The following is a 15,431-nucleotide window of genomic DNA, read 5'->3' on the forward strand; positions in this document are numbered from 1 at the left end:
CCAGCCTTAATCAAGTTTGCGTTGACTAATTTGCAAGATCACATTTCAGGAACAGTGTGTCCTGTGGTTCCTACTCAAATTCATTCTACTTCCTTTTGCAGATCTTTGGCTTCCTGGTGACAGGTGTGTACGGAGTTAACACCTTCCTGGCGGTACGGAGGTGGCGCATGGGTAATGGCTGTCAGGCGGCTCAGACCAGCGAGTACATGCGAGCGCGCACGGCATCTCGTGGAGAAATGGAGGCGAGACCTGAGCTAGCATGAGCGCTGGCAGACAATCAGACAGACTAAGTGAAAGCCACACTACCGGCAGCTGACCGAGACGGACGCTTCTCCGCCTTCAGAACGGTATTTCATTCGAGTCATGCATGGAGGGGCCATCTCAAGGTCGCCACATGTTTTTGACTGCTCATCATGACACCTCAGCTGTGCTTTCTGCCTGCCCAGCCACTGAATAAATCTTCATCCAGGCTTCAGTGACACATAAAGACTCTAAAGTGAAGAGCTGGAGTCAGAATTGAAGGTATTCTCTGTAAAACTTTTCACACATATCTTTCAATCAGCGTGGAGGATGACTTCCAAGAAAAGCCAAAAAGAGAAGGCTGACCTCACCCCAGCTGTGCACCAGCTCCTGTTCCATTGACTTTTTCTAGAAAGGTTTGTTTTTCACTGTGAATGAAGTAGAGTAAAAGAAGGTCAGCTTTTTGTACAGTTTGCTTATTTCACGCTGCTTTCTGTGATGCCTGTGGTGATAAATGTGATCATGGATCCAGGAAGAAACTGGACCAGCAACATACAGTAACCTGCAGTCCAACAGAAGCATCATGACTTTCCTGCTCTGTCTTAGATACTGACAGCAGCCTTTAGCTTCTACCTGTGAGCAAGGCTGACATTAGTATTGAATCTAAAGATTGCACGTGCTAATTTAGAGTTTGTTTCTCCTTTACAACTTTACAAAAGCCTTTGTGATTGTTAGCCGCTATTAAGATCTTTCACAGCAGCAATTATACAGTAACGGAACAGGGTCATTCCTAACTGCAATTAAGATGGAAAGTACAAGAAAAATATTTAAAATGAGCAGAAAAGATTTACTCCTATGCATCACCAATGCATCCGCTGAGTTTGACACAATTGTGAGACCAAAATAAAACTTCATTCCATCTGTTTTATCCAAAAACTAGCATTCCTAAATTTAAAAATTAGTGTGCTAGGTAAAGAGTGTCATATGGAAGCCCTAAACAGCCATCAAGTATATTATTTTCTCCGTTTTCCTCTCATAACAAGTAACATTTTATTTGTTTTCTTGTATCATGAGCTATTCATGTCATTATCACGAGATAATAACTGTTGTTTTCTTGAGATAATGAGATTATTTTGTCGAGATCTCCAAATAACATACTGTGTTTTCCCGAAATCACAATCTGGAACCCCTCTTTCCTTCAAGGCAGCGAGGAAAGAATTGCCTATTATGGTGGAGCTGAATAAATGACAGTGTTGACAAGATGTGTTGACATTACATTCAGTCGTTTTTTTATTCACTCAAAAACTAATTTAGAACAAGGCAAAAAAGGCTTATCTGCCTACATAAGTGTTCAAGTCATCCATCAGTAGTCATTGCTTTCTTGTGATCTCCAATTAGTGTTGTTATTATAAGTTTGTTACACGGAGAGCTCAACAAAATTATCTCGTTATCTTGGGGAAACAACAGTTGTTATTTCATGATCTCAAGAAAACATAAAATGTAACTCTTCATCACAGGAAAGCAGACAAAATAACATGTCTGACTCATGACTGTTTAGGGCTTCCGTAGTATCAGCCATTTATAAGGTAATTGGTTTCTATTTACTTTTGCACATATCAAAGGCTTCAGGTGACACAAATGTTTGATGATACATCCTTGAGATTCATTTTGAAACAAACATCAGTAGGTGACCAACGCCCTTAGCCTATACACTGTATCTCAGGTACTGACACACTCCATTCAATCTCTGATTCTGTAAAAAAAAAAAAAAAATTTGAAGTGAAATCACAGGGTGCCTCGACCTGAGCGCTGTATTTCTTAACGCATTCCTAATTATTAGGCATGTAACGACTATCGTAGAGAGGAGTTGATACTTTAATCAATTAAAAAATGAAGAGTCACATGAAGCGTGCAACAGGTTGGATGGGAATACGGCACATTTAGCATCATTGTCACAGCCTTCAGTTGATTTCCGATCAAGGTCTGTATATGTATCTACAGTATAATATGACACACTTCATGTATTATGAAATGTCATTCATTCCACACCACAGCTGTGCAAAATCATTCCTTTACTGTTTTTCTGTTTGGCCAGTGTTCTTGACACACAAACATGAGGCTTAATCTTAAAAAAATCACGTAATTCTTGCATTTTAAGGATGAAATGTCGACTTAATTTTTTACATCGTTCTCATGTAATGAATCCTCACTGCATTTACACGTGTGTGTATTTTTGTTGTTGTTTGAGACCTTTTTGTGTATATTAGGCTTGTGTGAGTTTGTGCGGGGTTTAAATCTACTATATGGCTCCATCTCCTGGTCATGACTGCAATGGACTGACTGTACAGTCAGATTAGTGTGTGTGTGTGTGTGTGTGTGTGTGTGTGTGTGTACAGTAAGGGTAAGACCAGAAATGTATCTGACTGTGGCTTAAAATGAAAAATAAAAACTGTATGGCTTCTTAAACAGCCTGAAGAGTTTCCACACTATACAGTATGCTTGATGAGTCAGGCTTTTCTCATGTTCTTAGTAACTTATATCATGTACAACTGCTAATTTTGAAGTAGTTTTATGAATAGACAATCATATGTGTTATACTGTCTGTCACTTACATTAATGGATTTGTTTCTGAGTGATGTAAAAATGTTCACATAAACGTTTGTACAGCAAACTTTGCAGCACAATCATGCAAGTGCATTATGCTATTTGATGATATAAACAGACCATCTTATTTGCAGCTCTCTATACAACCTTATGCTACAATATGTTATGAAGTATTTGTATTTATGGGGGAGGAGAGGAAATCTTTCCACTGGTTTCCGGATTGTGCTATAAAAAGCAGACGTGATCAGTCTGACTGTGTGGATGAAGTTAGAGGTGACGTGCTCTTCTGTTTCCTTTGAATTCAGTGTGCTTTGTTAATGATGACAACGAGGTCTGTCTTGTACAGCATGGAGCCGTACTTAGCTGTATTTTTGTATTTAAAACATTGACAAAAGGCTTCACATCAGTTTATAGTGACGATTTCAATAAAGTGATTTGGACATTATTGTGAAACGGTTTGTTTTTATTCAAACATCTTTTGTACAAAGGGGGAAAAAGCAGTTAAAAAAAACAACAAAAAACAAAACAAAAAAACAACATCCATTAAAGATTTGGTAATGTGGAATTTTTCAGATAACCTGAATTATTAATTAAAATAATTTCACCCAAAAATGAGGTTCACAGCATCGCAGCATTCTCTTAAACAACTGCAGTAGATGGAGACTTGTTTTAGTATAAAAAACAACTGAAAGTAAACATAAAATGGCTCCATACAGCTCATCAGGTGTTTTCCAAGTCACCGGAAGCCCAGGGATCAAAAAATGATTTGAAAAGATGTTTTTAAAGCTGAAATCTTCACTTAAGCTGCCAAGCTAAAAGCGTTAGTGTGCTCCCTAGTAGGTGCACAAGCGTGACCGCACAGGGTGTAAATACCACCTTTTTAAATCTCAGGGCTTCTGGAGACTTTGATTACGCCGGATGAGCCGTATGGAGGAACAAGTCCCCATCTACTTCAGTTGTTTAGGAGAATGCTGCAACTCTGTTTTGCTGTGAAGCTCCAGAAATGTTTTCTGGAGCACAAAACCTCACCTGACTTTCCATCGGCATCGTAGAGTAGATAATGACTAATGATGATGATAAACGTCTTTGACAAACACCATGTAAACAGGCCTGTTTTTCTCAGTTTGTGGAAAGACACATGGTTTTCACAGGAAAGCAAAGACATATCACTCTGATCAGGATGAGTCAAGGCGGGAGCTTTTTCATGGCATCATTCAAAAAAATCTTAATATAAATGAAGCCACAAAAGTAACAAACTATCAAAACTCTCCCATAAAAAAACAATCCGGTGATTAATTATTGGATGTAATTGCAACTTTGGAAGTGTTTTGTTAACTATTAGTATGCCAGTTGAAATTCCTCAAAGAAATCAGAGGCCACTGATGCCAAATGTGTACGTTTTCAATTCACGGTGCTGTTGATACACTCATGAAGTGCTCATGTATATTACAGTCACTGTGGCGTTCAAGTGCGTCTAACCTTTCAGTAGAACTGAAAACTCAAACTTACTTGCAGAAGTGAAAAAAATGAATAGACAATCAAAATAAGCAAACACGTTTTTCAATAAAGATTCACATATAGGATATTTAGCATCTAACAAAACAATAATGCATTACTATTAGTTATTCAGACACACACAGGTTGTAAGAAGCACATACAGCAGGCAAACTGGAACATAACAGTCTCTCAAACTTTGGGGTTAGTTGAATAGGTTTGAAAATATATATCATTTCTGTTCATTCACAACAACTCTCAATCATAAAACATGTAAACAACCCCAGAAAAGGTTGTCATGCTGTACAGCACGCCACAGGAACTCTGTTGACCCAAAAGTTGAATTTAAAGGAAGATAAGCAAACATTATCCTCACATTATAAAAATACACTGTAGAGTTAAAACAATTGGACAGAGGTTGTAACCAGCCAACCTGCAACCAATCTGTTCTTCTGCATACTGTACAAATGGTAATACTGTAAATTTATATCTGACGGCGATGCCACACGTACATAGGAACTTCTTTCTTCCGATTTCTCTTATGTAGCACTTCCGTTTAAAACATCTTTGTTACAATACTACTTCATTATTAGTACTCTGAATCATTTATTCACTAACGACATTAATTTAGTGTGTAATATGTCTGTAAATAGGGTCACAGTAACTGCCCAGTCAAAATTAGCCATTATTTCAGTTTTAGACATTTGCTCAGATCATCGAACAACTTCTAAGAATTCTTCTATGTATGATGAGACCAAATCATTTCACAGCTTCATGGTCATCTAAGTAGCAGGTTTATTATGGCATTTATATATTTATATCTTATTATTTTTATATCTAACACACTGGATATAGGTTTGGGCATGACAAAGAACAGAGTTTTTATAAACTACTTGCAATGGTCTGTAAATAACTCATCTAAAAAGACCAACATACTTGAAACATCAGTTTAGACTTGTTTCCTAAATGTCTTGACATGATCAATGTGTGAACTACATTCCAGCCCTTCAATACTCAGCAGAAAAAAATAGGATAAAGAGGATCTGGTTCCCCCTCTTTATATATCTAGAAGACTGTATGAAGTGCCTCTCAACTACAAATAAATGCACATAATAAACCAACAATCAGTGTTACCTTGATGTGATTTCTACTATACTCAGTATAAATGTAACCTTTCAGCATATTGAAACGCTTAAGGATCTTTGCAGGTGGCATCTCAGCAGTGGCAGTTCCTCCTAAAAAAGGTTTATTTTGTTGGATCAAACATATCTGCTGATGAAGATCCCCGCGGTCTCAGTCTGAATCAGAGTCTGAAAACTCATCTAGAAAACAAAAGTGAAGAAAAGCGTCAGTATCAGAATGAGTGTTAGTTCCGCATGTAGACCAGTCAGATAAGTAAACCATGTCTGGGTTCTATTGCTGCAAACTTTGACACATAACACTTGCTGTCAAAAGCATACTCATTTACGTCTGGCGGTATCAAACAGTGGAGATAGTTTCGATTTTATTAAGTAATGTCTTAAAATATCTCTGTCCAGAACCACAGATCTGCATGGCTACTAAGTGAGAAACTATGTTTGTTGTCATTTGGACAAATTTACCCTTTAACCCCAGCAGAGGGCAGAGCATTCTCACTGTATGGGCATGTAATAATGTGACATAAATGACATAAATATATTATGTATATCTCAAATTGTTACAGAAAAAGACAGTTTCATATATCTCCAACAGAGTTTTACAGATATACAAGATAAATGTCTGACCAGCAGCAACATATTAAAATCATGTCAATCATTCATACTTTTATATTTTGTGTGTAGTTTAAAGCCGAGGATATTCAAACATCATATTAGCAATACATATATGCCAGTGTTAGTTTGGGCAACTATTTTAGATTTAGTCTTAGTCTTTAGACGAAAATCCTTATTACTTTAACTCACATTTAAGTCATTTTTATCCTTCATAGTTTCAATCAACAAAAAGTCATACTTTTTTGCTACATATCACAACATACACTTCAACATGTGAAAAACAGACATTGGATCAAACTATCTGTCCATAAATAAAACATATCCAGTCTTTTATTTAATATGTTCCCACGTAGACATGTATCAGATATTCATGTGGGGTATTACCTTGCTGTCTTGATGGCTCCTCATTGGACTCCCCTCCTTGCTTTAGGAAACTGGCCAGCTCATTAAAAATGAGGTAAAAATCTAAAGCGAAAACGATGGTGGCAATGAACCCAAATATCTGTGAAAAGAAGGACAGTGAAAAACTATCAGAGAGGAATAAGAACTGAGGTAACCGGACAATAAATAATGTTGATGTAGACTATGATGAAGAATAAAACATCAGTTTTACCCCGGCAGCTTTGGAGGAACCGGCCGAATATTTGGACACTGCAATTATGGAGATGATGAAAAAGATAATGGAGGCAGTCACACATCTCATGAAATCCTTGAGAGAAAAGAAAGAAACATCAAAACCTGGTATTTGCTTCTTGTAGCACTGGAAGAGCTTTACCAGCACGTTTTAAATTTCTTATTTGAAAAACTCTCTCACCGTAAGAGGCCAGACGAAGCCTTTAAACCTCTCGTTGAATTTGTTGGCGTAAGCGAACAACAAAAAGAGAGCGGCCAGAAACTCCAGCAGGGGAACTGTCACAAAGGCTGCTGCTGTGGATGCCGCGAAACACACAAATGACACAAAGGTCAGAACCTAAAGAGACAAAAAAAAACAGAGAGAGGAATTAAAACAATAGAAAGCTTAAGATAAGAAGCCTCCAGTGAAGAGTAAACAAAAATCAGCATTTCCTTTCGTGATTTAAGACAAACAAGATATTGAAAGAGGCACTTTATTTATTTATCTATTTGAAAGTGAGCTATTAAAAGCCAAAGGCGAATTCACATTTTTAATCCCACTGAGAAACAAAATAAAGTCAAATCGTCTTTGATCGTCTCATTTTGAGATAAAGTTACACTGCCCTGAAGCTGCAAGTCTGTGTGCATTACGGCTCCACTTCCTGTAAGGAGATACAGCTGTTAAAAGACAATGTTTATTCTCACAGGCTTGTACACTGTGACACCGAATCCCTCTCGTCCTCTCTCACACACAAACACACTTGTGCAAACACCCACAAACACAAAGCTGCAATAATGAAAGAAGACGTTAAACTGCTGCATCAAAGTCAGAAGTAGTTACAGCGCGAGTAAATGAGCCTGCCCTGTGTTTGAGGCTCTCCATTAGAAGGGCTGGACGCACCATATCAGTGCGAATGAAAGCAAGTCCAGACAGTGTAATCTCAGGCAGGGCCGGCCATCTTGTCTTTGTCTCAGTCAGTCATCCTACACTGCCCTGAGGTTAGGAACTCCCCCTGACTGAACCCAAACTGCTGCAGCTGCTCTTCTGCCTAACAGACGAGCAGCATCCTGTCAGAGATCCATGAGATTTCCCTGTAATAAGATAACACCTACAGGTAAACTGCTGGAGAGGCTTTTCTCTGAGTTTCTCAGTAGATCCTCGGGCATGTTTGCTTATGAAGAATAAAGTCTGGGATGTTAAGTAGACTATGTTGCACTGATTAAATCAAACAGCACAGGATGAGCTTATAGCTTATAGATGAGCTAGCATAGTCTCTACATTTTCCTGTGGAGTAAATAATAAAGTGAGATCTGATTGGAGAGCGCATGTCTTCAAATATTCCTTAAAAAGTTTGCAGCCCATCCTCATTAGAAAAAAACAACCACACAGGTCAATTGTGAAAGCTGCTTTTTAGGGTATATTTATGCTTCTTGTTAGATAGCATCCTCTAGTGGCTGTAATAATTACTATGTTAGCAAAGAAGGAAGTCGGCAAAGTAGTATTAATGGTGCGTTCCTTTTGAAGGCGGAAGATGGAATTTCCGAGTTTCCAGTCAACTTTCAACTGGAACGCCCCTGAAGTCAGATTTCAGACTCGGAAAGTCGGACGCACCTTACCAACCCCGAACTCAAAATCCAAGATGGATGCTTCACGAACCAGCAGCTGTGAAAGCTGTTGGATATACTGTTTATCACCACTTATGCCTTATTAGTGTCCCATTAAATCAGTTTTACAAACAGTTCTGTCCAACCCTTCGGTGTTTGTATGTGCAAAATACAGTGTAACATGTTGTTAATCAACTGGTATTGTAAACAATAGCTAACAATCCCTAACCTGGCAAGAGCTGGTATTACAATTTGAACTGGAACACAGTCAACTTGGGTGTGACATTATTGCCATCTCTGAGGTAAATGGAACGCACCATAAGACCCGAAGTCAAACAAGCACAGGACTTTCACCCAGGAGACCACAATTAGTGTCCAAAGTATAATCAAAAGTCGACGGTGAGTAATTTGAACTTACTATCGCCGTAAAGAGACGTCATGTGCATAACCAAGCTGAAGTTAAGGACATAACATTGGCATGTTTAAAACTGACGTTACATAACCGTCGTAGTTATTTTAACCCAAAACACAAAGTCCAAGTGGTTTTAAACCGAGCCAAACTGTCGCTGCTGCGCTGCAACGGTCATGTTGTTTTGGGGACGGTGGCCTATTCAGTTGTTCAGGTACGAGGATGTGTTGAAAGTTTTCTCTTGGTCGAATGAGCAGGTATCTAAGGTAGTGAAGCTTGCCCAGAGTTGATACAGAGGCTTTCAAACTCACACAAACCCCACAGAAACACATTACATACTAAGCTAAGAATTCTGACAAAGTTTCACTTTATAGGGAGGAGGCACACTTTGCACACATTCACCTCAACATGTCTCATTCGTTAACAGCTTGTTTGCATTTTGAAAATATTTCAAACGCTACAAAAACGCCTGCTTTTTGCAGCACGTTTAGTGTGCTGTGATTTCACATTCCTTATCGGGCCTGTTGCTGGCTGAGACTGAGAATCCTAATGAGAAGTACATGGTGGTCTGACACACTGTGTATAATAATGCATGCTCAGCAGGATGTGTGTCTGACTAATGCGCCCAAGAATGGTAAAGCTACAGACTGTGCTTTCTGTGGAAGTTGAGTTCAGGGACCGTGGGCTGATATAACACTGCCTGTAAGCTTTAAATTATATCAAGACAAGAAAACAGTGGATGCCAGTGATTACTCCAAGAAGAATAGCTTCACATCTACAGCAGGGAGGCTGCACACTCACATAGCAGACATACAGTAGATACCAGGAATATGAATAGTAGCTTAAAACAATTTGCAACTGTGCCACGCCCTTGAACCACCATTACAACTTGAACATTAGTTTCTGAGTACAACAGTTAGCATTTTAAAGGGACAATTCACTCAAAGAAAAACACATTCTCCCACTTACATCTAGTGATATCTAAACAGGAAGTTTAACTTCAATTTGCCCAGGGTTTTAAATATTTGTCTCTAACTCGAATACAATGGAGATGCTCTTTTTGTCGTAGTCATAGCAGCGAGAAATGACATCGCATTTCATGCAGTCTGGATAACATACAGAGCTCATTGTCAGCTGTCGTCAAGGGTAACAGGGTCTTCAGTAACTAGAGTGGCCATTAGTTGAGTCAACAGTCCCCTTTTGTACTCACTCATAGATATCAGCGAACTACTATAAATATGCCTGATTTTTTTTCATCAAGATCCATCCTCCATCTAAGTATTATGAAAATTCATTCTGTAGATTTTGGGTAATCCTGCTGCCAGACCAACCAACAAACAATTTGGACAAGGGTGAAACAGAACCTTCTTGGCAGGGATAAAAAAAAAAACTCTAGTTTCAGTTAGGGTTGGGCGATAACAATAAAGTATGACACCATAAAGATTTGTATACTGTCAGAAATGTTACCATAGCCCTACTGTTATACAGTGGTAACTATCTTCTTAACATCTGTGGTTGTATTATAACATCATTATGGCTAATGTTGCAAATCTATGACCAAAATTGTTTTGCAGCACCACTGGATTATTTTATTTTATTTTGGTACCGATGTGATGAAATACTTTTACTTGTCAGCTATTTATAGTCATACATAGAGAAGTTCATCCATTCTGTGGATTCCCCAGACATATTTTTAGGTAGTCACTGCAAAAAAAAAAAAAAGAACACAAATAAACAGAGGAAGGAAATATTTAAAAGCCTCAATTATGGTGGTTAAATCATTTAAAGAGCAATCATTAAAAAAGCCCACACGTTTCAACCATTAGGCCTTCATCAGGGCTAACAGTCACTACTTTTGAGTTTTTTAAATGAAATTTGTCAACAATGATTGGTCCTCTTTATGTCAAAGTGGAAGCAGAAATCTCAGCTGTGGATATCTCAATAAATGGATAAATAAAACCAAAATGTGCATAGCTAGATACTACAACAGCTAAATCATAATTTAGCATTTGAACTGACCCTTTAAAAGGGTGCCTAAACTTTTTATTTTGGAGGGCCAAAACTAAAACTTAATGGTGCGCCGAGGGCAAAGAGTAGTGTCAGTTGTAGTGTCAGTCTGCCAAAACAATAATCCTTCATCATTATAGAGCACTTTTATCTCACAAAATATAACAGCGATTTACAATGTTTAAAATACATTTGAATTGTTTTTTGCTTGAAACATTTGATTGGCCTAATCCGCTCACTTTGTGCAGCCCCACTTTAAAGGTTAAAGCTAACAGAAGGCGTTCAACCACACAGACCATAAACGATGGTACAGTAAATCCTGTGCTACCACCACACACTCTTACCACACACACAGCTGGGTTTCCCCCAGAAATTACATGAGCAGAGGTGGTAAGACACACGCATACTGACACAGTTTGTCTCAGGATCAGTTATGATGGTAGATAATGACTTAAATAACAGCCACATTCAATTCAAATACTATCATTAGCTGTGTGAAACATCATCTTTATTCTTTTTCTTCAAGCTTAAGGTTATGTCTCCTAAAAGTTTATTTATTTTCTCTGGTTTTAGCATAATGTGGTCTTCAACTTCATCTCGACAGAAACCTTGCACAGTATATCACTCTGTGCATGTTCAAACCAGGCGTGCACCCTCACCTCCATGCACTTCTGCTGCCTATGTCAGCAGAGGCCAGTGGGTTTTCAGTTTACTTCTATGGAAGCATTTTAGCCTCGGGCTGATGAGCACAGTCACATTGTTGAATAGCAGTAAAGAGGCTGTAGTGTGCATGTGTGTGCGTGTGTGTGTGTGTGTGTGTGTGTGTGTGTGTGTGTGTGTGTGTGTGTGTGTGCAGGGGGCTGTTGAGCTCTGCATTCACACACAGTGAGGACTGAGCTGCAGGCTACAAGTTGTGGCAGCAGAGTGAATGATGTGACTGTGGGAGGATGACTGCTCTCTCAGAGCCCCACATGAGCTGAATGCCACATGACACAAATGTGAGGGTTCATACAGTAACTCAGTTACTGCAGTTAGACTCACCACCCTCACCACCACCCTCACCGCCACCACCACACAGACATACAAGGACCGTCCGTCAGTTCCTTTTTTACCTTTTTTTTTATTTCATATATAATATGATGATATAATATAATTACTTGAAAAGTGAATAAAAAGGTAACTCTATGGACTTTAAGTTGATGATGCACACATTAACACAACACAGAGAGACTGATAGAAGACAGTTGTGTAGTTTGATCACTCATGGTGGAGGACTGTTAACAATGAATGGCGCTGGGCGGTGTGTCCATGATCCAGTAAAAATGTTGGAATTAATATCCCAAGTTTTATGAGTTTACTTCATAGTTGCTATAAACTCTCACTGCTCCTCCCTTTACTAATGGAAACCTTGTGACGGGAACTGACTTGACCTACAATCAAAATGACAGTTAAACAGTCTGCTGAAGTTGCTTAAAAGCTGCACAAAGCTATCGCTGCCATATTAAGTCAAATAAAAGCCTCCAGAACGCAGCGCGCTCTGACTTCAGTGCGCATCAGGCGGAAACAACAGCACAGAACCAGTTTCATTTGTCTCAGCGGTGACTCCTCTGCTCATTTCTTACCACTTCAGCAATAAGCAGCGAGCCTTTCCTTGAGGTGGCGAACTCTTTGGTCGGAAGAATAGAGAGCAGGACCGTCTGGCGCGGCCGACTCGAGTCGGGAGCCTCGATGTCCCCCATGGTTGGAGAAAAAAAGATTTGAACTCTCCTCAAAACTTCAGACAAGTCCCAAACTCAACGTAACGGATTCAGAGCAAAACAAAAAAAAAAAGAAAAAGAGATGTGTGGAGGCGTGAGGCTTCTCGGAGGTGGAAACGGAAACAATGACAGCGCGGAAACGCAGCGCGAGCTCCAAAAAAGCGCACATCTGCTTTCTCCAGATGTGAAATGCGATGCCCCCCCTCCCCAAGCTGCATACTACACAATCCTGAGCCGCTCAGTGGAAATATCAAACTCATGATGTCACAGGGCGAAGCACAATCTTTATTAACATTTGTTGTTCCAGTGAGATTTAGGTCAGAAAATAAATTCACAAAATAAAACATCTTTACAATTTGAGTAACAGCTGGAATCTTAAATATGATGAACATTTGCACACAGTTTGGTAGAAGAGTTGTGATGGAGCCTGGCAATCAGCTCTATTATTCATGTTTCAGAGCTCATGGGAAAGTCATCACTTTGAACTTATGAATGCACACACAACAGTAGACTGCAGGCTGTTCATTTACTGTCGCTGAAGTGGTCATTTGTTGTCTTGATTCTGGGTTTCACTCCTCGGCTTGTTGAATGTGATGTTCTTGAAAAGTGTGTAACTGTCCACACACAGCAGCCCGGCTGACAACAGGCCAACTATCTGCAAATAGAGAGCAGATCTCAAAATAAATGCATCACACTGCACGTCAACACATCCGGTGTCATAGTCATACTTGAATAAAAAGTAAAGATATCAGGCTAAAATGTCACTTTAGTAAAAGTTAAAGTCACTCCAGTACAAATAGTATTTGAGTAAAAGTCTAAAAGTATCTGATGTATCAAAAGTCAAAGCTAACTAAACATTATTTACATTTATGTTTTACAGTGACGGAATGTAACTAAGTACATTTACTCAAGTACTGTACTTTTAGGGTACTTGTACTTCACTTGAGTATTACCATTTTCTGCTACTTTATACTTCCACTCCACTACACGTTGGAGGCAAATTGTATACTTTTTAATCCCCTATATTTATTTGCTAACTTTAGTTACTAGTTACTTTGTAGATTACATGCTGCACCAGAGCCAAAGCAGCACATTTTAAAATCAATCTATTTTATAAGCAATCAGATAAAAGAAACAATCATTCTGATAATCGGTCAACTCTATAGTATACAATATCTACATACATGTAAATAAATGTATAATTTACTTTTACGTGTACTTTTGATACTTAAGTATGTTTGATATTAGATACTTTAAGTCTTTTACTCAAGTACTATACACATGGGTTACTTTTACTTTGACCAAAGTACTATTTTAAAACGATATCTTTACTTTTACTTTTACAACACTGTGTATATATACTGTACGATCGATTATCGGCCAGGCTGGTCATTGGATCCGATGTTCATCTTTCTTTTTGATTATCAAAATCAGTGAATTTTTTATGCTGACAAAATAAATACATTTAAAAATGCACTGCTTTGACTCTGATGCAGCATGTAATCTGTAATAACTAGTAACTAAAGTTATTAAATAAATGTAGTGGAGTAAAACGCCAATATTTCCCTGCAAAATGTAGATGAGTGGAAGTATAAAGTACCAGTCTAAATACAAGTACCTAAAATTGTACTTAAGTACTACACTTGAGTAAATGTAAATGGTTACATTCCATCACTGTCTTCAAGAGCATGCTTCACGAAAAATCATTGTATGGATATTGAATTTTATTGGCAGAGTATGGAGGAAACTATAATCCTCATATAAAAACTGGGCCACACAACTCAGATTGCAATTACAGATTAAAGAAATATCTCTCACCCCTCCAACCAGACTGCCTGTGACAGTGTATGAAGTCACAGCCATCAGGCTCAAGACAGTAAAGTAGACTGCTGCAAACACTGAGTTGAAAACATCCTGAAGACGAGAAAAGAGAAGAAGAACAATATGCACAGCTATTCTCTTTTGCACGTGTAGGATATTATAATGTAATGTTGTCAAACTTCACCCACAACGAGAGGCCAAAAGAAGAAAGTCAGCCTCTTGTTGAGTTTGAGCACATACAGCATCAGCAGAAGTAAAGTGATCAGGAACTCCAACCCTGTGGCTGCACTGTACTTTGGCGGGGAGGCAACAGCGAAACACACAAAAGCCACAAGCAGGGTCACCTGTAGCAGAAAAAAAAGAAAGCAAACAAAGAAATTGTTACTGAAATAACAGAAAATACATATTTTCAAACATCATACATTTGAAAAATGATTGATTTGTACAACGATGACGGTCTGATTCACTCATTCTCTTCCTTTTTACATGTTCCACATTCCAGTTTTTGTATCGAAAGAGGAACTAAGTCACCAACAATGTTTCCACATCACATTTTTCTCAGATCACTTGCTGGTTTCGCCTTTAAAACTCTGTTGTTCGCTGCTGCCAACAAACTAGTTCTAACTTTGCTAAAGTATACAGCAAAAACTTGAGACGCCACTTTGTTATTGCTTCATGTATCTGCAACTCATTCCTCAACTGTCACAGAACTTCTGCTTCAAACCGAAAAGCGCTCAAACTTTAGGCAATGTGCAGATTTTCTCACCATCTCTGCTACTTTCAGGATTCCCCTCTTGGATTTGAGAAAAGCAGTGTCCACGTCCACGAATGGATTTTCATTTTGAACCTCTGACATGATGCGATTTAATTTACAAGAGACAGCTCACTAACTGTTTCCTGAAATGAGCAGTTTCCTTTTAACTGCATAGGAAATGACTGTTAGTAAGAATATGCGCAATATGTTCAGTGCAGCAGCTACTTGGCACTTCAACTGAAAAGGCTTCAGAAGATCAACATATTCAGTATGTGCTCTGACTTGTACAGGAAAAGATACAGAGTCATAGAAGAATCTTCATCAGGGCCTGACAGTGATTTATTTAAACTTAAAAGAGAAAGTTTGGATGATTTTAT

At 38.6% G+C, this 15,431-nt stretch overlaps 3 protein-coding genes across 3 annotated transcripts in view; 1 reads left to right on the forward strand and 2 right to left on the reverse strand.

The window, feature by feature from the left end:
- cmtm4 (CKLF-like MARVEL transmembrane domain containing 4) overlaps positions 1 to 3,289 on the forward strand; it is a 19,374-nt gene extending 16,085 nt beyond the window's left edge. The window contains exon 4 of the mRNA XM_073465206.1: positions 102 to 3,289. Within this exon, the coding sequence (XP_073321307.1) occupies positions 102 to 263 (162 nt within the window). The 3' untranslated portion in view covers positions 264 to 3,289. The remainder of the gene's footprint in view (positions 1 to 101) is intronic.
- Positions 3,287 to 12,535, reverse strand: cmtm3 (CKLF-like MARVEL transmembrane domain containing 3). The gene is made up of 5 exons (XM_073465207.1): positions 12,345 to 12,535; positions 6,904 to 7,059; positions 6,703 to 6,798; positions 6,474 to 6,591; positions 3,287 to 5,660 (listed from the first exon to the last, which is right to left on the reverse strand). Exons 1-5 carry the CDS (start codon positions 12,459 to 12,461, stop codon positions 5,632 to 5,634), a joined length of 516 nt encoding a protein of 171 aa, XP_073321308.1. The 5' UTR covers positions 12,462 to 12,535; the 3' UTR covers positions 3,287 to 5,631.
- A 218-nt stretch (positions 12,536 to 12,753) lies between these two features.
- LOC140995240 (proteolipid protein 2) lies at positions 12,754 to 15,163 on the reverse strand. The gene is made up of 4 exons (XM_073465208.1): positions 15,067 to 15,163; positions 14,489 to 14,644; positions 14,298 to 14,393; positions 12,754 to 13,134 (listed from the first exon to the last, which is right to left on the reverse strand). The coding sequence occupies exons 1-4, from the start codon at positions 15,154 to 15,156 to the stop codon at positions 13,024 to 13,026; spliced, it is 453 nt and encodes a 150-aa protein (XP_073321309.1). The 5' UTR covers positions 15,157 to 15,163; the 3' UTR covers positions 12,754 to 13,023.
- Between the last annotated feature and the right edge of the window lie 268 nt (positions 15,164 to 15,431).

Source organism: Pagrus major, chromosome 4, assembly GCF_040436345.1.
Source record: "Pagrus major chromosome 4, Pma_NU_1.0".
Taxonomy (NCBI): Eukaryota; Metazoa; Chordata; class Actinopteri; order Spariformes; family Sparidae; genus Pagrus; species Pagrus major.

What these genes read in the sequence shown, in the direction of transcription:
- cmtm3 (XM_073465207.1), bottom strand. Translation starts at nt 12,461, where the DNA reads ATGGGGGACATCGAGGCTCCCGACTCGAGTCGGCCGCGCCAGACGGTC. An exon ending in CGCTGCTTATTGCTGAAGTG is followed by an intron (nt 7,060 to 12,344) that starts GTAAGAAATGAG and finishes TTGTCTCTTTAG; the next exon opens with GTTCTGACCTTTGTGTCATT. An exon ending in GCTTCGTCTGGCCTCTTACG is followed by an intron (nt 6,799 to 6,903) that starts GTGAGAGAGTTT and finishes TTTTCTCTCAAG; the next exon opens with GATTTCATGAGATGTGTGAC.
- LOC140995240 (XM_073465208.1), bottom strand. Translation starts at nt 15,156, where the DNA reads ATGTCAGAGGTTCAAAATGAAAATCCATTCGTGGACGTGGACACTGCT. An exon ending in TCCTGAAAGTAGCAGAGATG is followed by an intron (nt 14,645 to 15,066) that starts GTGAGAAAATCT and finishes TTTCTGCTACAG; the next exon opens with GTGACCCTGCTTGTGGCTTT. An exon ending in CAGGCAGTCTGGTTGGAGGG is followed by an intron (nt 13,135 to 14,297) that starts GTGAGAGATATT and finishes CTCTATTTGCAG; the next exon opens with ATAGTTGGCCTGTTGTCAGC.